The sequence below is a fragment of the Sciurus carolinensis genome, chromosome 2 (assembly GCF_902686445.1).
Source record: "Sciurus carolinensis chromosome 2, mSciCar1.2, whole genome shotgun sequence".
Classification (NCBI taxonomy): Eukaryota; Metazoa; Chordata; class Mammalia; order Rodentia; family Sciuridae; genus Sciurus; species Sciurus carolinensis.
The window spans coordinates 112,150,153-112,174,194 of record NC_062214.1 but is presented as its reverse complement, the minus strand read 5'-3'; the positions used below and the strand labels follow the sequence as shown (position 1 = coordinate 112,174,194).

Genomic DNA, 24,042 nt, shown 5'->3' with positions numbered 1-24,042 from the left:
AAATGGTTTAGCTCATTGTTCTCTCATCCTAATTTTATTTAGTTGGTCATTATGGACTGGTGATTCTTTTAATTATATCTTTGGGGATTGTTGAACTCGGGACCTTCTGAATGCTAAGCATGTGCTCTACCACTGAACCATAATACCAGCCCTGGAGATTTTCTTTCTTTCTTTTTTTTTTTTTTTTTTTTTTTTTTGTGGTACCTGGGATTGAACCCAGGGGTGCCTTACCATTGACCTACATCCCCAACCCTCAGCCCTTTTTTACATTTTATTTAGAGACAGGGTCACACTGAGTTGCTTAGGACCTCACTAAGTTGCTGAGGCTGGCTTTGAATTTGTAATCCTCCTGCCTTAGCCTCCCTAGCTGAGCCACGGGATTACAGGTATGCACCACCATGCCTGGCTGGAGATTTCTTTTAAGTATAATGTACATGCAGTGAAATGCTCAGATTTTCATTTATTTATGTATTAGCTTTTTTTTTTTATTATTATTGTAAACAAATGGGATACATGTTGTTTCTCTGTTTGTACATGGCGTAAAGGCATACCATTTGTGTAATTCCACAAATTGTGTAATGTTGTTTGATTCATTCTGTTATTTTTTCCCCCTTCCCCCCACCCCTCCCACCCCTCTTTTCCCTCTATACAGTCCTTCCTTCCTCCATTCTTGCCCCCCTCCCTAACCCTAACTCTAACCCTAACACTAACCCCTCCCACCCCCCATTATGTGTCATCATCCACTTATTAGCGATATCATTCGTCCATTGGTTTTTTGAGATTGGCTTATCTCACTTAGCATGATATTCTCCAGTTTCATCCATTTGCCTGCAAATGCCATAATTTTATCATTCTTTATGGCTGAGTAATATTCCATTGTATATATATACCACATTTTCTTTATCCATTCATCAATTGAAGGACATCTAGGTTGGTTCCACAATCTGGCTATTGTGAACTGAGCAGCTATGAACATTGATGTGGCTGTATCTGTGTAATATGCTGATTTTAAGTCCTTTGGGTATAGGCCAAGGAGTGGGATAGCTGGGTCAAATGGTGGTTCCATTCCAAGTTTTCTAAGGAGTCTCCACACTGCTTTCCAGAGTGGCTGCACTAATTTGCAGCCCCACCAGCAATGTAAGAGTGTACCTTTCTCCCCACATCCTCGCCAACACCTGTTGTTGCTTGTATTCTTGATAATCGCCATTCTAATTGGGGTGAGATGGAATCTTAGGGTGGTTTTGATTTGCATTTCTCTTATTACTAGAGATGTTGAACATTTTTCCATATGTTTGTTGATTGCTTGTAGATCTTCTTCTGTGAAGTGTCTATTCATTTCCTTAGCCCATTTGTCGATTGGATTATTTGCATTCTTGGTGTAGAGTTTTTTGAGTTCTTTATAGATTCCGGAGATTAGTGCTCTATCTGAAGTATGATTGGCAAAGATTTTCTCCCACTCTGTAGGCTCTTTCTTCGCATTGCTGATAGTTTCCTTTGCTGAGAGAAAGCTTTTTAGTTTGAATCTATCCCAGTTCTTAATTCTTGCTTTTATTTCTTGTGCTATGGGAGTCTTGTTGAGGAAGTCTGGTCCTAAGCCAACATGTTGAAGCTCTGGACCTACTTTTTCTTCTATAAGATGCAAGGTCTCTGGTCTGATTCCGAGATCCTTAATCCATTTTGAGTTTAGTTTTGTGCATGGTGAGAGATATGGGTTTAGTTTCATTCTGTTGCATATGTATTTCCAATTCTCCCAGCACCATTTGTTGAAGAGGCTTTCTTTTCTCCATTGCATATTTTTGACCCCTTTATCTAGTATGAGAAAATTGTATTTATTTGGGTTTGTGTCCGTGCCCTCTATTCTGTACCATTGATCCACCTTTCTATTTTGGTACCAATACCATGCCGTTTTTGTTACTATTGCTTTGTAGTAGAGTTGAAGATCTGGTATTGCGATACCCCCTGCTTCACTCTTTCTGCCAAGGATTGCTTTAGCTATTCTGGGTTTTTTATTCTTCCAGATGAATTTCATAATTTCTTGCTCTATTTCTATAAGGTACATCATTGGGATTTTAATTGGAATTGCATTGAATCTGTATAGCACTTTTGGTAGTATGGCCATTTTGACAATATTAATTCTTCCTATCCAAGAACATGGGAGATCTTTCCATCTTCTAAGGTTTTCTTTAATTTCTTTCTTTAGTGTTCTGTAGTTCTCATTGTAGAGGTCTTTCACCTCTTTTGTGAGATTGATTCCCAAGTATTTTATTTTTTTCCAAGCTATTGTGAATGGGGTAGTTTTCCTGATTTCTCTTTCTGAAGATTCATCGCTTATGTATAAAAATGCCTTAGATTTATGTGCATTGATCTTATATCCCGCTACTTTACTGAATTCACTTATGAGATCTAAAAGTTTTCTGGTGGAATTTCCTGGTTCCTCTAAGTATACCATCATATCATCAGCAAATAGGGATAGTTTGAGTTCTTCTTTTCCTATTCGTATCCCTTTAATTTCTTTGGTCTGTCTAATTGCTCTGGCTAGAGTTTCAAGGACGATATTGAATAGAAGTGGTGAAAGAGGGCATCCCTGCCTTGTTCCAGTTCTTAGAGGGAATGCTTTCAGTTTTTCGCCATTTAGAATGATATTAGCCATGGGCTTAGCGTAGATGGCCTTTACAATGTTAAGGAATGTTCCCTCTATCCCAATTTTTTCTAGTGTTTTGAGCATGAAGGGGTGCTGTATTTTATCAAATGCTTTTTCTGCATCTCTTGAAATAATCATGTGATTCTTGACTTTAAGTCTATTGATATGGTGAATGACATTTATTGATTTCCTGATGTTGAACCAACCTTGCATCCCTGGGATGAAACCCACTTGATCATGGTGCACTATCTTTTTAATATGTTTTTGTATGCGATTTGCTAAAATTTTGTTGAGAATTTTTGCATCGATGTTCATTAAGGATATTGGTCTGAAATTTTCTTTCCTTGATGTGTCTCTGTCTGGTTTAGGTATCAGGGTAATATTGGCTTCATAGAATGAGTTTGGAAGGGTTTCCTCTTCTTCTATTTTATGGAATACTTTGAGAAGTATTGGAATGAACTCTTCTTTAAAGGTTTTGTAGAACTCGGCTGAGAACCCATCTGGTCCTGGACTTTTCTTTGTTGGTAGGCTATTGATGACTTCTTCTATTTCATTACTTGAAATTGGTCTATTTAAATTGTGTATGTCCTCCTCGTTCAGTTTAGGCAATTCATATGTCTCTAGAAACCTGTTGATGTCTTCGAAATTTTCTATTTTGTTGGAGTATAGATTTTCGAAATAGCTTCTAATTATGTTTTGTATTTCAGTCGTGTCTGTTGTGATATTTCCTTGTTCATTCCGAATTTTAGTGATTTGGGTTTTCTCTCGTCTTCTCTTTGTTAGTGTGGCTAAAGGTTTATCAATTTTGTTTATTTTTTCGAAGAACCAACTATTTATTTTGTCAATTTTTTGTATTGTTTCTTTTGTTTCAATTTCATTGATTTCAGCTCTGAGTTTAACTATTTCCTGTCTTCTACTACTTTTGGTGTTGGTCTGTTCTTCTTTTTCTAGGACTTTGAGCTATAGTGTTAGGTCGTTTATTTTTTGAGTTTTACTTCTTTTATTAAATGCGCTCCATGAAATAAATCTTCCTCTTAGTACTGCTTTCATAGTGTCCCAGAGATTTTGATATGATGTTTCTTTGTTCTCGTTTACCTCTAAGAATTTTTTGATTTCCTTCCTAATATCTTCTGTTATCCATTCATCATATAATAGCATATTGTTTAATCTCCAGGTGTTGGAGTAGTTTCTGTTTTTTACTCTTTCATTTATTTCTAACTTCAATCCATTATGATCTGATAGAATACAAGGTAGTGTCTCTATCTTCTTGTATTTGCTGACATTAGCTCTGTGGCATATTATGTGGTCTATTTTAGAGAAGGATCCATGTGCTGCTGAGAAGAAAGTGTATTCGCTCTTGGTTGGATGGTATATTCTATAAATGTCTGTTAAGTCTAAATTATTGATTGTGTTATTAAGATCTATGGTTTCTTTGTTCAATTTTTGTTTGGAAGATCTGTCCAGTGGTGAGAGAGGCGTGTTAAAATCACCTAGTATTATTGTGTTATGGTCTATTTGGTTTCTAAAATTGAGAAGGATTTGTTTAACATACATGGATGAGCCACTGTTTGGGGCATAGATGTTTATGATTGTTATATCTTGCTGATTTATGCTTCCCTTAAGCAGTATGAAATGTCCTTCTTTATCCCTTCTGACTAACATTGGCTTGAAGTCCACATTATCTAAAATGAGGATGGATACTCCAGCTTTTTTGCTGAGTCCATGTGCATGGTATGTTTTTCCCCATCCTTTCACCTTTAGTCTATGGGTATCTCTTTCTATGAGGTGAGTCTCTTGCAGGCAACATATTGTTGGATCTTTCTTTTTAATCCAATCTGCCAGTCTATGTCTTTTGATTGATGAATTCAGGCCATTAACATTCAGGGTTATTATTGAGATATGATTTGTATTCCCGGTCATTTGGTTCATATTTAAAATTTTATTTATTTATTTATTTCTTTTTTGACACATCTTGGTGTTCCTCCTTTATTTGACAGTTCCTTTAGGGTAATTCCTCCCTTTGCTGATATGCTTCTTTGTTTTTTATCTCTTCCTCATGAAATATTTTGCTGAGAATGTTCTGTAATGCTGGCTTTCTTTTTGTAAATTCTTTTAGCTTTTGTTTATCATGGAATGATTTTATTTCATCGTCAAATTTGAAGGTAAGTTTTGCTGGGTATAAGATTCTTGGTTGGCATCCATTTTCTTTCAGAGCTTGAAAAATGTTGTTCCAGGCCCTTCTAGCTTTTAGGGTCTGGATTGAAAAATCTGCTGATATCCGTATTGGTTTCCCCCTGAATGTAATTTGGTTCTTTTCTCTCACAGCCTTTAAAATTCTGTCTTTATTTTGTATGTTCGGTATTTTCATTATAATGTGCCTTGGTGTGGGTCTGTTGTAATTTTGTGTATTTGGAGTCCTATAAGCCTCTTGGACTTGATTTTCCATTTCATTCTTCAGATTTGGGAAATTTTCTGATATTATTTCATTGAATAGATTATTCATTCCTTTAGTTTGTTTCTCTAAGCCTTCCTCGATCCCAATAATTCTCAAATTTGGCCTTTTCATGATATCCCATAGTTCTTGCAGATTCTGTTCATGATTTCTTACCATCTTCTCTGTTTGTTCAACTTTGCTTTCGAGATTAAATATTTTGTCTTCAATATCTGAAGTTCTGTCTTCCAGGTGTTCTATCCTATTGGTTATGCTTTCTATGGAATTCTTAATTTGGTTTATTGTTTCCTTCATTTCAAGGATTTCTGTTTGGTTTTTTTTCAATATCCCTAACTCTTTATTGAAATGATCTTTTGCTTCCTGTATTTGCTCTTTTAACTGTCGATTGGTGCTATCATTCAATGCCTGCATTTGCTCTTTCATCTCATCATTCAATGCCTGCATTTGCTCTTTCATCTCATCATTCAATGCCTGCATTTGTTCTTTCATCTCATCGTTTGCTTCCCTAATCATTTTAATTATGTACATTCTTATGTACTCCCTTTCTGTCATTTCTTCTGCCATGCTGTCGTTGGATTTTATTGATGTAACATCTAGATTTGTTTGGGGCATTTTCTTCCCTTGTTTTCTCATATTGTTCAGGAATCAGTGGATCATTAATATATTGCAGATTTCCTCTATCGACTTATAATGTCCCTGAAGATTGCTAGTATATCCCCTCTTATCCTTCAGTAGCCTGAAGTCTTGGAGGAAGTTGATAATGCGGAGCTCCAGGAAGAAGCTGCCTCTCTAGGGGTGGTGACCCTCAGGTGGCTATGCTCCCTGCTAGTGGGCAGAGGTGCCTCCATTTGTTGACCAATGGTCATCCAACGGGGAACTAGGCTGCGGGCTGAGGCAAGTCCTGTTTGTGCCTGTGTCTCTGGTTTTACCGTCCCTGTGGGAAAACCTCCCCCAGCAGGGAAGACTCACTTGGTGGGGACGTCTTGCTGATCAGTTCCCCTCCTAGAGGTTCCCCTCAATCTACAACTACCGCCTGGGCTGGGCTGTCTTCCTCTGCAACGTTCCCAGGGGCCTGGACCTACCTCCTGGGCCTGGGAGCCTCACCCTTCGCAGGCGAATCTCCTTAGGCTGCCTCTCCCAGAGAATCTGCCCGCAGTCCTGGAAACTTCGCTCCGCCCCTAGGCGTGTCTCTGTGCGGCTCTTCCAGCAAGAAGCCACCTAGCTCCTGGGACCCTGCTCTGCACCTATTCGCCTGGCTATGCGGCCCCTCCTCTGAGCCGCCACCTGGAGCCCGGTACAATAGCTCCGATACCCAGAGACCCGCCACACACCTCCTCCTCCGGACAGCGGCTGGGTTTCCGACACAGTCACTAGGAGCCCAAGCAATTCACTTCGAGTCTCCTCCTCCCGCCAACCGCCCAGAGCCCTAGGCAGTCACTCCAAGTCCAAGTGACCTGCCCTGTTCCTCCTCCTCCCCCTTGGGGTACCCCCCCGGGTGTTCAGGAGCGGTCGCTTGGAGACCAAGTGACCCACCACTCTCCTCCTCCAGGCAGGCCACCAGTGTTCAGGAGCGGTCGCTTTTAGTCCAATCAACTCACCACTAGCCTCCTCCTCTGGCAACCGCCTGTGGCTCTGATGCAGTCACTCCTAGACCAAGCGACCCGCCGCACTTCTCCTCTTCCTCCGGGCAACCCCCCAGTGTTCAGAAGCGGTCGTTCTGGGTCTAAACAGCTCGCCCCGCAGCTCCTCCTCAGGCAGCCGCCCGGAGCCCCTGTGGTTGCTCCGAGTCCAAGCGCTGTGCTGAGCCGCCTCCTCTACGATGATCCCAGTTGTCCGTGTTTACTGCTCCAGTGGGGGGAGGGGTGTCTCGCCGAAAGCAACTCTGCTTCACAAAGTTCCCTGCATTCCGGGGCTACCGCCCCATCCGGGACGCCTCCCCAATGGGAGAGACTCACCCAGCGGCTTTGAGTTGGTCCCAAGTGTCTCACTATCTCCTCTTTTGAATCTTGCGTCCTGGAGCAATGTGAAATGCAGCGGCCCCCTAGTCCGCCATCTTGAAACTCCTGTATTTGCTTTTTGTATTAGGAATTAAATCCAGGGGCACTGTACCATTGAGCTACATCCCTAGCCATTATTTAGTGTTATTAATCTTTAATCTTAGCCATCCTAGTTATATGTAGTATCTCACTAGTTATATGTAGTATCTCACTATGTCATTTCCCTGATGACTAGTGTTGGTGAGTCTGTTCACCATCTGTTCAGACATTTGCCCATTTTTTAATTTAGGAGAGGGGTACTGGAGATTGAACCCAGGAGTGCTTTACCACTGAGCTACATTCTCAGTCTTCTATATTTTTTATTTTGAAACAGGGTCTCACTGAGTTCTAGAGGCTTATCTCAAATTTATCTCAGACTCCTAAGTAATGGAGTTCTTTGTATACTCGATACAAGTCCTTTATCAAATATGTGTTACAGATATTTTTTCCTAGTTCTAAGTTGTCTGTTCATATAACCACAAAATTTTTAATTTGGATGAAGTGTAATTTGTGTTTTTCTTTTATGACTTGTGCTTTTTGTGTCATCTGCTGTTATAATTCAAAGTCATAATTATTAGCCTTATTCCATAGTCTTAACTTTTATGTTTAGTTGTATGATTCATGCTAAATTTCTCCCTGTATATGATGTAAGGTTGGAGTAAAAGTTCTTTTTGTCCTGGTGTGGAAGCTGTCTGGTTGTTCTGCCTCTGTTTGTTGGAGAAAGTTTTTTTTCCTTTCCTCATTGAATTGCTTTGGGGACCTTGTCAAAAATCGTTTGAATGGGGCTGGGGTTGTCACTCAGTGGTAGAGCACTTTACTAGCACTTGTGAGACACTGGGTTCAATCCTCAGCACCACATAAAAATAAATAAATAAAATAAAGGTATTGTGTCCATTTACAACTAAAACTTAAAAAAAATCATTTGAGGAATGAGGATATAGCTCAGTGGTGGAGTGCTTGCCTAGTATGTGCAAGGCCCTGAGTTCAATCCCCAGCACTTGGAGGGGGCAGGGGAACACACTGACCACAGATATGTAGGTTGTTTCTGAACTCTGTTATGTTGCATTGATGTTGCCTTTCTAGCTTTTCACAAATATTATTTATTTATCTATTTATGTATTTATTGCAGCACTGGGGATTGAACCCAGGGATACTTTCCTACTATGCTACATTGATAGCCCCCTCTCCCTGACTTTTCTTTTTTGAGACTGTACTGGCTCACTAAGTTTTAGCCCAGGTAGGTCTCAAACTTGTGCTTCTCCTGCCTCAGTCTCCCAAATCACTGGGATTACAGGTGTGCTTCACTTTGCCTGACTTTTGCAAATTTTAAAATTATTTTGTCAATTTCTAGTGAAGAGTCTGTTGAGATTTTGCTAGATTGCCTTGAATCCATAAATGACTTTGGAGAATTTCTGATTTGTTTTGTTTTTTGTGGTACTGGTGATTGAACCCAGGGACAGGGTACCACTGAACTACATCTCCAGGCCTTTAAAAAATTTTTTTTTATTATATAGAGATAGGGTCTCATTAAGAATGGCATCGAGTTTACAATCCTCATGTCTCAGCCTCCCGAGTCTCTGGGATTAAAGGTGTGTGCCATTGTGCCTGGTTAGGATTTCTGATTTTTATCAGTAATGTCTTGGATTTTATTTTTTCACTGTTTATGTGGATAATCATGTTATTTCATACTTAAGTTGCCTCATTTAGTTCATAATCATGCATTCTTTTAATGTCTCCTATTCTTACAATGTTGCTTGATTAATCTTTTTGAGATCTTAACATATACAGGATAGCATCAATTAACTCAATAGTGGCCTGAGCAGATGGAATTCCAATGTCTTTCAACTTACATTTAAAGCATATCCTTTTTACCTTTCTTTCTAGATGTTTTGATTATTCATAACACTGACTTTGTTATAGTTTAGGTCCACTAAGTTTCCTCTGGATAAGCTCTCCCACCTTTACAACTTTATTTAATATTAGTTTCCCTCTTGGAAAATTCCACTTCTATCCCCCTACATTTTGTGTGTGTACTTGAAATTGAACCCACGGCCTTGTGCAAGCTAGGCAAGCCCTGTTGGAAAACTCCCCTTTTTTTTTTCAGGACCTATGATTGCTTCAGTTTCACTTTCTGAGCCTGTTTCAATGATAACCTCTTTTGATTTCTCAAAGCCTTTACTATCTTTTTTATAATTGTTATTTATTACTATGCTGCTTTGTTTTGTTAACTTATTAGTGTACTTTGTCCTATTAGAGTATAAATTCCTCTGTCAGGGACTTTTATTTTTATTTTTGGTATCAAACATAGCCCCTTATATGACAGTTTGTTAAGTAATCATTTATCTGATTGTGATTTATTACCTAATACTTCCCCTTTGTTCTCACTGCAATATTTTGGGGTGGGTGGGTGTCTCACTATTTACTTATGACAAATATTCTGTATCTTTTCAGTCGAAAATTCTTTAACACAATGCCATGTACCTTGGCCAATCGGAGAATGGAGTCATCTGACTCACCCATCCTGCTAATGTTCCCACAGATAACACAGGTTTTAAACTGACCATTAAACCTGATTAGGACCTTGTCAACATTGACCAAGTTCATCTGGATGAACTCATAGTTCTTGGCACCAATGATGAGGTTGCTGGTGGAACATTTCTGTGGCACATAACAGGTCCATGAACTTGCCAGCATCATTCTGCATTTCGAAGAATGCCTTCTGCCTCTACCACGAGCAAGAATGCAGAAAGGAACCTTACTGGTTAATCTTAACTTAGTCTTGGCTATCTGCTTCTCCCAGATTTTTTTTTTGGTACCAGAGATTGAACTCAGAGGCACTTGATCATTGAACCACATTCCCAGCCCTATTTTGTATTTTATTTAGAGACAGGGTCTCACTGAGTTGCTTAGCACCTTGCTTTTACTAAGGCTGACTTTGAGCTCGCCATCCTCCTCTCCCAGCTTCCTGAGCTGCTGGGATTATAGGCCTGCCACCCTCGCAGATCTTTGTAATCCTATTTTATACTTTGAGTTACTCCCCAAATTGTATGTGGTATTCTCTGACCTCTGTTACAGGTAGAATTTTTCATTAACTTTAAGATTCTTACTATATTTATATATGTATGTGTAGTTTGTTTATTACTATCATTATATTAAAAAGTCATTTATTGAGTATGTGGTAAGTCTAAACACTTTATACTTAAGACTAATAAATGGAATAAAATAAGAAATATTTTTATTCCCATTTTACAGATGAAGAAACTGAAAACAGAGTTTAAGTAGCTATCCAGTGTTACTCATCTAGTGATTGGTGGAGATGGATTTGAATCTGGAGAGTCGTGTTCCAGAGATTTTAATTGCTATATAGAACTACCTTTCTAAATGTTGTCTTGAAATTTGTTCTTTCTTTTTTTCCCCTCTGTAGTACTATGGATTGAACCCATTGAACTACATCCCCAGCCCTTTTTATATTTTATTTTGAGACAGGGTCTCTTAACTTGCCCAGACTGGCCTTCAATTTGAAATTCTCCTGCTTCGGCCTCCCTAGTCACTAGAATTAAAAGCATATGCCACTGTGCCTGACTCATTTCCCAAATTTCTACATAATTTGTCTCTCTTGTTATTTGTCATTCCCTTAATTATTTCTATTCTTTTTCTTTCTGTTTAACAAATCCTCATACTTTAGTAAAGTTATCTAGATCATGGAGTTGATACTTGTTCATTGTCTGTTATGTGTATTGCACATGTTAACATGTTTTGCTTACATTTCAGGGCATTTGAATCTGAAATTCGATTTTATACTGGAAATGACCCTCTGGATGTTTGGGATAGGTGGGTACTTTTATTTTTATTTTTTAAAAATATTTTTATTAGTTGCTGATGAACATTTGTTTGTTTGTATGTGGTGCTGCAAATCAAACCTAGTGCCTCACATGTGCTAAGCAAGTGCTCTACCACTGAACCACAATCCCAGCCCCATTCCCATGGGTAATTTTATTTAAAAGGGCAACAGAAACATTAACAGATGAAGTTCTTATGGCTATGTTTCTTAAATTGTATAAGGAGTGGAAAGTGAGAGTAGTCAGAGTAGAAAGTAGTGTCTTGGGGACTCGGAGATCCAGAATAGTCATAAGTGTGTCTTCCTCAGGGGTTTTGTTTGTTTGTTTGTTTATTGGTGCTGGGAGTAGAACCCAGGTCTTCACACATGTTAGGCAGGTGCTCTACCACTGAGCTACACACCCCCAGACCCCTAAAGTATTTAAGATTGAGGAAATGTACAGTGTAGGATAGGCAACTTAGAGCTACACTTTCTGTCCCTATCCCCAGTATTTCCCAGAAGCACATATTAGGGATACTTAGGGAAAATTTGAGAGATGTAGTTTTAGGTTGTGTCTTTGAGGATCTCTCAAGAAGCATACTTTTAACATTTTAGATACTTAAAGAAATCAAGATTTAGTCTTGGAGCCAGAACAAAAGTATACATTCAACTTAAAATATGTTCTTTTCCTTTCCTTTCTATTCAGGTATATTAACTGGACAGAGCAAAACTATCCTCAAGGGGGTAAGGAGAGTAACATGTCAACATTATTAGAAAGAGCTATAGAAGCACTACAAGGAGAAAAACGTTATTATAGTGATCCTCGATTTCTCAATCTCTGGCTTAAATTGGTAAGTCGTAATCAGCACTGAATTTAAAATATTAAACCAAGAGATTTTCTCTAGAGGTATGTAGTATACAAAACCAGTGGTAAAAAATGAACCATTTAGGAGATAATAAACATTTAATAAATACCTAGTCTTTGTTAAATTGACTTAAATATAGCATAATGAGGTTTTGCATCCCTGATCACACCCCTCCTTTTTGTTGTTAGCTGTAGCTAAATATAATAACTTTATTTTATTTATTTGTATGTGGTGCTCTGAGGATCAAATGCAGTACCTCATATGAGCTAGGCAAGTGCTCTACCACTGAACCACAACCCCAGTCTTGATCACTCCCTTTTAAGACTGATCATAAAGTATATAGATCTCTCTATAGATTTGGGTCATTTGCTTATTTATTCTAAAGAAAATTGGGCCATGCAGCTGTACTGGAGGAGGATATGCAGGAAACACCTGGCAGTACAGTTATTTGGGAAAAAGCTTCCTTAGTGATTGTTGTATCCTTTCTCTCCTTTGAGAATCATTACCATTAAAAAAGTGATGTTTTAGTGTTTTGTTGGTTTTTGGACTTTTGCCTAGTATATTGCTATAGCCAAAAATGTCTGCCTGACCACATTGTATCTTACTTGAAGTATAGTTCTTCTATTTCTAGAATACTCTTAAGATAATGCCCAAGTTTTCTTAGACATTGATTTCATTGCTTTTATCCTAAAACAAATTAGAAAAAAGAAAGCAATAAATATTTAGAATATTCACAACTACTGTAATATAATAAAATATTGATATTTGAAACTCATAAAATTTCTGACTAAAATCTTTTTTGTGTGTGTGTGTGATATTGGGGATTGAACCTAGGGTCTCTTACATGCTAGACAAGTGCTCTATCTGTGAACTATATCCTAAGCCCTTTATTTTTTATTTGAGACAGGATCTTGCTAAGTTGCCCAGTCTGGCTTTGTACTTGAATTTCTCATGTATTAGCCTGCTGAGTAACTAGAATTTCAAGCTTGCGCCATGGCATCCAGCTTAAAATATCTCTTTTTTGAGGAGTATTATTTAAATTTTCAAAATTACAAGTATAGGAAATTAAGTGAATCCTGAAGGCATAATATATCTTGATTTCTGCAGGACATTGACAAGTATTTTGATACCCTAGTGACAGGTAGGAGAAATTAACTTAGGAATGTTAGTTACAGGAATTATTTATTTTTATTTATTTATTTTTTGGTGATATTGCAGATTAAAACCAGGGGTACTTTACCACCAATTTTCCAGACTGGCCATTGCAGTGTTTGCTTTTAGGAAATCCAGACTTGCAGTAGTGCTTCTCTTCTTTTCTGGTAGTGCATGCTCAAACTATGACTTAGGAGACTATTTTCTAATTGTTTAGTGTAATGACAAATTGTGTCTATATGATATTAGGCAAATAGGCAATTCTGAATGCAAATCTGCTATTTATAAATATTGTCTATGTAAAGTGATATTGAACTTATTGCCAAAAAAAAATCAGATTAGGGCTGAGGAGACAGCTCAGTTGGTAGAGTGCTTACCTCACAAGCACAAGGCCCTGAGTTCAATCCCCAGTACCGCAAAAAAAAAAAAAAAAAAAAAAAAAAGAGTGGCCAGGTATGGTGGCACACACCTGTAACCCCAATGACTCGGGAGGCTGAGGCAGGAGGATTGAGAGTTCAAAGCCAGCCTCTGCAAAAGCAAGGTGGTAATCAACTCAGTGAGACCCTGTCTCTAAATAAAATACAAAATAGGACTGGGGATGAGGTTCTGTGTTCGAGTGCCCCTGAATTCAATTCCTGGTACCCCCCAAAAAGGAAAAGAATGGTGCAATGTTAAGTGGAATTAAATAAAATTTTATTATGATCAAAACTTTATAAAATATTTGTTAAAATGGAATATAAAAATGTTTATAGTGTGGAGTTCTTATTTTTCCTCTTTGCTACTAGAATTGTATCTGGTCTTACAAAGTTCTTTTTTCTTTCCTTTTTTTTCATTTGATGGTATTGAACTTGAATCCAAGACCTCTCTAGGCAAGTGCTCTACCATTGAGCTGCATCCCCAGGCTTTGTTATTTTATTTTGAGATAGTCAAAGTTGTCCAGACTGGTCTGGAACTTGCTATCCTTTTGCCTCAGCCTCTCAACTAGCTGGGGTGACAGGTATAGGCCACCTTGCCTCACACAGAATACTTTCTTAAATACAGATTTGACCAAATCATTCCTTTGCTTACAAGCTTGTAGTCTTTTTTTTGTATTGAGGATTGAACCCTGAGATACTTTATCACTGAGCCACATCCAATGCCCTTTTTATTTTTTATTTTGAGACAGGGTCTCACCAAGTTGCTGAGGCAGGCTTTGACTTGTGATCCTTCTACCTCGGCCTCCTGAGTCACCATACCAGACCTAAATGTCACCCCTTCTGAAAGCCGTTCCTCCCCATTCCTTTTTATTAAAAATTAATCTTTTGTCTCTTTTGGGGCCTTCAAGTATGGTCCTTATCACATTTATTTTGTAATAAATGTATTTCTTCAATGCAGGAATTCACAGTTTTTCCAGCAATTGGCACATAACAGGCATTTCATAAAGGGAAAGAAATTAGTTAATTGTTAACACTTTTAATTTGTTACAGGGGCATTTATGCAATGAACCTTTGGATATGTATAGTTATTTGCACAACCAAGGGATTGGCATTTCACTTGCTCAGTTCTATATTTCATGGGCTGAAGAATACGAAGCTAGAGAAAACTTTAAGAAAGCAGATGCAATATTTCAGGAAGGCATTCAACGGAAGGCTGAACCATTAGAAAGACTGCAGTCCCAGCACAGGTAAACTGCTTCTCTGCAGCTTGTCTTAACTCTTTTTTGGTGGGGTTGGGCGGGGTAACCATGGATTGAACTCAGGGGCACTTTACCACTGAGCCACATCCCCAGCCCTATTTTGTATTTTATTTAGAGACAGGGTCTCACTGAGTTGCTTAACACTTTGATTTTGCTGAGGCTGGCTTTGGATTCAATATCTTCCTGCCTCAACCTCCCAAGCCACTGGGATTACAGGTGTGCGCCACCACGCCCAGTTCCCTATTAGAATCCTTGCAGCTTTGAGGCTTCCGTCCTGCTCCTGACTTTGTGTTTCCTTTTAGATCAAAGCCACAGAGATGATAATCTTATTTTTTTAGTTCAGCACTATCATTCCTTTTGATTCTGAGTGATATTTCATTGTATGGATGTGCTACATTTTGTATATCCATTCATTAGTCAGTGGGCATTTATTTTTGACTGTTAGGAAATAATGCTTTTATGAACGTTTGTGCCATAGGTTTTTGTATGACTTTCCTTTTATTTTTAACTTGTCTGTGTCTTTGTTTTAAATGGTTTCTTATGTAGAGAAAATAGTTGTCTTATTTTCTCCTCATCTCAAAATCTCTCTCTCTTTTGGTTATGAATAGTATTGGATTTAGGTCTACTATTTTCTTATTCATTGTGTTGTTTCCTCCATAGATTTTTTTTCCTACCTTCTTTTGGATTATTTGAATATTTTTTAGTATTTAATTTTACTTTATTGACCTTTTGTCTGTTACTATTTATTTATTTTGGTATTAGGGAATCCTGGATTGAACCCAGGGTGAGCCACATATTTTTATTTCTTATTTTTAAAATAATTTATTTATGTACCAGGAATTGAATCTGGGGATGCTTAACCACTAAGCCATACCCCTAGCCCTTTTTACATTTTACTTTGAGTCAGGGTCTTACTAGATTGTTTAGGGTCTTGCTAAGTTGCTGAGGCTGGTTTTGAACTTGGAATCTTACCTCAGCCTCTCAAGCCACTGGGATTATGCATCATCACATATGCAGGCATGCATCACTGTGCCTGGCTCAACCATTATTTTAAAAAATATTTTTCTTTACTTCTCCTTGAACTTCAATTACAAAAAGCTTGATTTTACCCACATACCACTCCACAAATACTGGGAATTGAACCCAGGGCCTCATGCATGCTAGGCAAATGCTCTACCTCTGAGCTACACCACCAGCCTTTTTTATATTTTTAAAAGTTTTGAAACACAGGGTTTCACTAAATTACCTGGGATGCCCTCCAACTTGTGATCCTCTTGCCTCTTCCAAGTACCAGCCTTTTTATTTCCTTTCTTTTCATTTTGCAATACTGGGTATTGAATGCAAGGTACTCTACCACTGAATTATATCCCCAGCCTGGCACAGGATCTCACTAAATTGCCAAAGCTTGCCTCAAACTTGTGATCTTCTGCCTCAGCCTCTTGAGTAGCTGGAATTACTGTCATATGCCACTACATCCTGTTCTTTTGTAGTTTCTTTTTTGAGAGTTTTGTGTTTTCATTCATTTCAAATGTTAGACTTTATCTCATGGAGCATAGTTACTACTTTAAAATTTCTGGAAACACCAACATGTGGGTCATCTCCATGTTGGTATTTGTTATTTGTCTTTTCCTTTGAGAACTGGCCACAATTTCCTGGTTCTTCATGTGTCAAATAATTATGGATCATGTCCTGGACATTTATTTTGATGCTGTGTTATGAGACTGAGTCTTGTTGATTGATAGTCTCTGAAGGATTTTTGTCTTAGTAGGAAACCAAACTTCAGATTTCAAAAGTTCTTTCTCACCTTATGTCAGTGGTGGTTGAGATGTCAGTTCAGTTTTCAAAACCTTTGTTAGAATGTTTTGGTTCTATCCCATGTCCTGCTCAGGGGTTAGTATGAGACTTGGGCAGTGGTTTTATATTATAGTTCAGTTCTCAGAGCCTTTTCTGTGCATTTAGGGTATGAGCCCAGGGCTTGTGCCAATTCATGTACTGAGTTAGGGAATCCCCTTCTTTTGCTTATTCCTCTTTACTATTCTTCCTGTGCTTTTTGGTCCTCAGAGTCCCTTTTTCTCACTCTTCTACCCAGAAAGATGGGTTTTTTCCTAGGAGTTTTAGATTCCCACACCATCACTGCAACAGTTCTAAACTGCGAGAGAAAACGGAACTAAAAAAAAAAAAAAAAAAAAAAAAAAAAAAACTGGAAAAAAAACCTGCGTAGGTTGTTGTTTCAGTTTTTGATTCCACAGTCCACTTGCTTTTGTTTACTTTTCAGAGTCCTCAGTTAGTTGCTCTTTTTCTATGTTGTCTACAGTTTTCATTCTAATAATGTGAAAGAAAGAGGCTATAGTGAGCTTATTTATCCCAGCCAGCACTTGCAAGCTATTCTTTGTTTGTTTGTTTACCTTTCTGATAATACTTAAATGGCAACAGCACAGGATGTTTAATTTTCAATCTTCTGCTAGCTTTACTAAAGTAAATAATTTTTAAAATTGTTATAATAAAAATTTGATGTGAAACTTTGATCTTTATGATTTTTATTGTCACCCTAATCTGATCCTCAGATCAATCTATGATGATGATTTTTGGAATATTTTTAATTATTCAAACTTAGAATTATATATTTTTATTTTTTAAATTAATTTTCACAGTGTTGGGCATTAAACCCAGGTCCTTGCCTATGCTAGGCAAGTGCTCTACTACTGAACTATATTCCCAGCTCTTTTTATGTTAAAACAGGATTTTGCTAAGTTGCCTGGGCTGACTTGGAACTTTGAATCCTCCTGCCTTAGCCTCTTGAGCAATTGGAATTACAAGCATTCACCACCACATGTGGCTGAAATGTGGACTTTTAAAGGGGGGTCTAAATCATTCTAGCCAAAATCTTTGATCTCAAAGTAGTTCTCTTTATTCCTGAGAGAATAAATACTTTCTTTGGAATATTTCTCTATTTCTTACCCCACATTTTTTTCTTTTCCAGTGATGACATCTACTAAAAGATAATTGTTCTTTCTCTTACTTTAGGCAATTCCAAGCTCGAGTATCACGACAAACTCTTTTGGCACTTGAGAAAGAAGAGGAAGAGGAAGTTTTTGAATCTTCTGTACCACAGCGAAGCACACTAGCTGAACTAAAGAGCAAAGGGAAAAAGATAGCAAGAGCTCCAATCAACCGTGTAGGAGGTGCTCTCAAGGGTAAGTTTGTTAAATGTTATTTTGGAAAACCTTTAGTCTCTTGTGGTAGGCAAATTAGGTAAGAAGATAATGCATAATTATACATGCATACACTGTCCTAGTTTTCTGAGTACTGGGTAGCAGATAGCAGGAAGTCAAAGGAGAGCTAATATTATGGTGCACAATATTATGGTGCATTTTTGTGTATCAGTGAAGTTCTGATATTTAGGAAGCATCATTTTCTGAGTAAGAGTTGTTAGTCAAAAGAAGTTAAGTAGTAATAGAGCAAATGTTGTCAAAGTAAAGCTTACATGCACCAAAACCTCAGAGGATGATATTAACATGATTAAGAATCCTATCTTTTAGGTCAGAAATTGAACACTTTTTATATACCCAAAGATGATCAGCAAATTTTTTTGCTTCCTTTTTAATCAACAGTGACTTTTTTAGAGCAGTTTTAAAAGACACAACAAATTGACCAGAAAGTACTGAGAATAAGCTTTTAAAGTTAAATTTATAAGTTAGACATGTAGACAAGACTATTTTTTGGTCCCTAATCCCATTCCTGGTATCAATTTATCAATAATCAGAATGTTGGTCAGATATGTTGTAGGATACAGAGGGTGCCAAAATATATTTCATCAAGATCATGGTGAAATTATAGTGTACCAATTTAAAAAAAAAAAATTGAGGAAATAAAAAGATCATGGTGAAGCTTAAAGTAATAACCAGTCTCACAATAGAGACCTCAATAAATGAGCTGGATTTGTGTTCTCTAGTACACGTTGGCTGAGTTTCACTGAGGGAAAATGGAGAGCCAAAAAATGAAGAATTGGAATAGTTTTTGATAAAACTAGACAGTGTTCTAATGATGACTAAAAGAAAATGTAGCTAAAATAATTACTGCATCTGGCTAAAAGAATTACTTTTTAAAAAAATTTTCCTTTTGATTCTGACAGTGGAAGTATTTTCGTTGATTTGGGAAAGAATTGGTGTACCTTACCTTGTAGCTAAGCTGATAATTAATGACTCTGTGAACTTTTTCTATTTTTCTCCTAGCTCCAAGCCAGAACAGAGGACTTCAAACTCCAGTTCCTCAGCAGATGCAAAATAATTGTAGAATTACTGTTTTTGATGAAAATGCTGATCAGCCTTCTAGAGCAGAGTTCTTTAAACCCATGGTCCAGCCATGGATGGCACCACCTGTCCCTGGGGCTAAAGAGAATGAGCTATGTGCCGGCCCTTGGAACACAGACAGGCCCTTGGAATATAGGGTAAGGACTCATAGATCTAATGTATTTACTAACATAACGTAGACTTCAGGATTGGAATGGAGGACTATTTTTAGCATCTCTTAATTCCTCTTCAGTATTTAGGTAGAATGTGCATAATTTGTGGCAGAATGTAAAAGGTGTGGTAATTTTAGTTTTCTTCTTCATCTTCAGCCTCATGGTAATATTGCTTCTGTGACAGCTGTACCCCCTGTGCGTCCCAGTTTTACTCCATATGTGGAAGAGACTGCACAACAGCCAGTTATGTGAGTTTGGTTTCCAGATACTTTGAAGTGGAAATTATTAAGGGTGGGCAGAGGCACCTATCCTAGTTCAAATCCTCAGCATTTTCTTTGTGGAAATGAAAATAGTCAGACAAAGTTTTGTATATACCTTTTGTTTCTATTACCTTGAGTATGTTTAGGGCTAAGAACTCTTTTGGTAATATTTTTATTAGGGTATAAATATCAGGTCAGTTTATATTTACATTGTTATAATGAGGATAATCACTGTTATTTTAGTGAGATGTACTACTATTTTTATTGATAGTAATTAGAAATTGGGGTAGTTGTTTTATCCTACTTTTTTCTTCTGAACATATTTTTCCCCTTCCTAACTCTTAGCATTTGTTTTATTTATTTATTTATTTTGTAGGAAGAAACATGATAGGTGGTTGATAATATAATCAAGTCAGTCTAAGATTTAGTCCAATACTTACCATTATTGGTAAGTATTACCATTATTCTAATGCTAGGTTCAATTCTGTGTCTCAGTGTAAAAGCTTCCTTATAACTAATTTATAAATATACTTATATACTAGGTACCATAGGAATGTAGAAATAAGAGTTTTGAGCCAAATTCTACCTGATTAAAAGTTCATGACACAGGAAACTTTTTAAGAAATTCATGAGGTTTTTTTTTTTTAATTTTTAGTTTCCACCACTGAGCTACAGCCCCAGTCCTCATATGAGCTCTTATAGAAATTGATGACATATATTTTTGGATGTTTAATTTTATTTATTTTTTTATTTTTAGAGTTTTCATGAGTATTCAATACTTGATGTGTTTCATATTTTTTCTTTTTTTAAGCTTTTAGTTATTTGAATGTTTAATTTTTTTGCTTTGAAGAAACTTGAATTATGCCAAAATTAATATGGTATAGAAAATGTTAAACTTCATTTAAATTCTCTTTCTTTGGTGTCTTATTGGACCTTACTACACATTTTTATTTTTTCTTATTTTTTTTTTCCCACATTTTTCTTTAGATTGTTTGTGTGTGTGGTACTGGGGATCACACCCATACTAGGCAAGCATTCTGCCACTGAGCTGCATACACAGCCCTTTTTAAGTATTTATTTTGAGTTAGGTTCTTGCTAAGTTACTGAGATTAGCCTAAATTTATGATCCTCCTTCCTCAGTCCCCCAAGTATCTGGGATTAGATGTGCATCACCATGCCCATTTATTTGTGTGTGTGTGTGTGTGTGTGTGTGTTACTGAGGATTAAATCCAGGGGCACTTAACCACAGAACCACATCCCTAGTCCTTTTTTTACTTTGAGACAGCGTTTTGCCAAGTTACTGAGGGTCTCCCTAAGTTGCTAAGGCTGGCCTCTTATAATCCTCCTGTCTCAGCCTCCCAAGACTCTGGACTTACAGACCTATACAATCATACCCAGCTATTTTTAATTCTTATACATTCAAGTTTAGCAATCTTCTTTACTGCTTTTGTGTCCTTATCATTCTTTACTGGAATTCTGCAACTTAACTGTGTTAACTTTCTATTACTGTAGCATACATGGAGATAATGAGCTTATAAAAAGAAAAGGTTTATTTTGGCTCACAGTTTTGGAAGTTTCTGTCCATAACTGATTGGTGCTGGTGCTTTGGGCCCATTGCAAATCAGCACATTATGGTGTAAGAGTGTGGCAGAACACATCTCTCATCTCATGACCAGAGAGGAAGGGACTGGAATCTCATTATCCCCATCAAGGGCACCCTTCTGATGACCTAAAGATTTCCCACTAGGCCACACCTCTTAAAGATTCTACCACCTCTCAATAGTTCCACGAACTGGGGATCAAGCTTTCAACACACAAGCTTTTCGGAGACACTTATCTAAATCATAGCAGTAACTAGAATCCCAATCTTCAGTCTATTCCTCTCCATCCATTCTCCCTATGCTGCTAAAGTTCTACAGTGTATATTTGATCATGTTGTTTCTCAGATCAGAATCTCGTACTAACTCCCCACAACTTTTAGGATGAAACCCAAAATCAGCATTTATTATGTAATTACAAACAAACCTCACAATGGTTTTGTGTGATAATAACTTCTTATATAATGGTTTATATGTTTTCTAAACTGAAATATAACTGTACAAAAATGAGTTGATATCATATGAACTTTGAAATCATGTGACATCAGAGAACTTTTTAGATAAAATAAGATTCGAATTTGGTTTGGAACGATTTAAGTTCTTTATTTTTCAATTTATGCTTTTAAAAATTTTTAAAGCCTCATTTATAAAACCTTCATGATTTAATCTCTGCTAGCATCTCCAGTTTTCCCCTCCTATATGTGGTCACACTAGACTGTACACTTCAGAACTTGTAGAACTCTTACCCCTCTCCCATGTTACTAATTCTTTTTCCTCCTAGGACTGTGCTCAGATGTCATACCCTTCAGGAAAACTCTAGTGAAGCATTTCCTTTCATCTAAATTTTATTGACTGGTTGGATGTATGAAGTTACAAAACAGTACTTTAGGAAATACATTTTATATAATTCAGTTCTAGAGTTCATTTAAATAAAAGAATTACTTAGATACCAAGATCTGTTTTATTTTCCTTAATTTTCAAGTTTCTCCTGCTATCTTCTCTTTCTTGAGAATAGGTCCTTCTGCCTCAGCCTCCCAAGCCTCTGGGATTATGAATTTTTTCTTTTAATAAACTTTTACTTTTGGAATGACTTTAGATTTAAAGAAAGGAGCAAAGATAATGCAGAAAGTTTCTGTATTGCGTTCATGTAATTTTCCCTGCTACTAAGCATTTTACATAGCTATGGTTTGTTAGAAATAAGAAATTGACATTGACATGATACTATTAGAAAAGTCTTTAGATCTTGCTAGTTTTTTTTTCCTACTAACGTCCTTTTTCTCTTTCTGATACCAATCCAGGATACCACATTGCATTTAGGAAGCTGACTTTTCTTTGACTATTATTCCTCTTAATTTTTTATTGTATGAATTGAAAAACACAATTTGATTTAAAAAAAATCTGTTTTATCTAAAAGGTGTTCTGGGTACCTTTAAAATTTATATAATGTCTGTTCTTTTTGTATAACTATTGCAGTTTAGGAAACATATAAACCACTTATATAAGACATTGTTATTAAACAGAAAACAGTTGTTTTTTTTTTTATTTTTATTTTTACAGACTGCAATTTGATTCATTGTACACAAATGGGGTACAACTTTTCATTTCTATGGTTGTACACAATGTAGATTCATACCATTCATGTAATCATACATGTACATAGAGTAATATTGTCTGTTTCAGTCCACTATCTTTCCTTCCTCCACCTCCTCCCACCCCATTTCCCTCTACACAGTCCAAAGTTCCTCCATTCTTCTCTTGCCCACTCCCCCTGCCAGACACCCCCACCTTGTTATTTATCATCATCTACTTGTCAGAGAAAACTTGCAGCCTTTGGTTTTTTGGGCTTGGCTTATTTCACTTAGCATGATATTCTCTAACTCCATCCATTTACCAGCAAATGCCATAATTTTATTCTTCTTTATGACTGTGTGTATATACCACAGTTTATCTGTTCATCAGTTGAAGGGCATCTAGGTTGGTTCCACAATCTAGTGATTGTGAATTGAACAGCTATGAACATTGATGTGGCTGCATCACTATAGCATGCTGATTTTAAGTCCTTTGGGTATAGGCCAAGGAGTGGGATAGCTGGGTCAAATGGTGATTCCATTCCAAATGGTGATTCCTTAGAAATCTCCACATTGCTTTCCAGAGTGGCTGCACCAATTTGCAACTCCACCAGCAAAGTATGAAAGTGCCTTTTCCCCCACATCCATGCCAACACTTATTATTGCTTGTGTTCTTATTAATAGCCATTCTAATTGGAGTTAGATGAAATCTTAGGGTGGTTTTAATTTGTATTTCTCTAATTACTGGAGATGATAAGCACTTTTTTATATATTTGTTGATCACTTGATATCATCTTCTGTGAAGCGTCTGCCCAGTTCCTTAGCCCATTTATTGATTGAGTTCTTTATAGTTTTAGTGTAAAGTTTTTTAAGTTCTTTATAAATTTTGGAGATTAGTGCTCTGTGTGAAATGTGCATGGAAAAGATTTTCTCCCACTCTGTAGGTTCTCTTTTCACATTATTGATTATTTCCTTTGCTGAGAAAAAACTTTTTACTTTGAATCCATCCCATTTATTGATTCTTGCTTTTATTTCTTGTGCTCTGGGGGTCTTGTTAAGAAGTCTGGTCCTAAGCTAACATGATGGAGATTCGGGCCTACTTTTTCTTCTATTTGGTGAAGGGTCTCAGATCTAATTCCTAGGTCCTTGATCCATTTTGAGTTGAATTTTGTACAGGGTGAGAGATAGGGGTTTAATTTCATTTTATTGCGTATGGATTTCCAGTTTTGCCTGCACCATTTGTTGAAGAGGCTATCATTTCTCTACTTATGTTTTTGACACCTTGGTCTAGTATGAGATAACTGTACTTATATGGGTTTGTCTCTGTGTCTTCTATCCTGTACCATTGGTCTACCTGTCTGTCATGGTGCCAATACCATGCCATTTTTGTTAATATGTTAGAGTTTAAGGTCTGGTATTGTGATACCTCCAGCATCACTCTTCCTGCCCAGGATTGCTTTGGCTATTCTGGGTCTTTTGTTCTTCCAGATGAATTTCACAATTGCGTTCTCTATT

At 37.2% G+C, this 24,042-nt stretch overlaps 1 protein-coding gene and 1 pseudogene across 1 annotated transcript in view; one reads left to right on the top strand and one right to left on the bottom strand.

Annotated features, from left to right (window-relative positions):
- Positions 1-24,042, top strand: part of Bub1b (BUB1 mitotic checkpoint serine/threonine kinase B) — a 67,387-nt gene that overhangs the window by 5,202 nt on the left and 38,143 nt on the right. Inside the window, exons 3-8 of the mRNA XM_047539923.1 lie at positions 10,901-10,960; positions 11,653-11,797; positions 14,431-14,627; positions 17,664-17,833; positions 18,872-19,086; positions 19,258-19,349. Coding sequence (XP_047395879.1) covers positions 10,901-10,960; positions 11,653-11,797; positions 14,431-14,627; positions 17,664-17,833; positions 18,872-19,086; positions 19,258-19,349 — 879 coding nt within the window. The remainder of the gene's footprint in view (positions 1-10,900; positions 10,961-11,652; positions 11,798-14,430; positions 14,628-17,663; positions 17,834-18,871; positions 19,087-19,257; positions 19,350-24,042) is intronic.
- LOC124973779 (40S ribosomal protein S21-like) lies at positions 9,545-9,833 on the bottom strand (annotated as a pseudogene).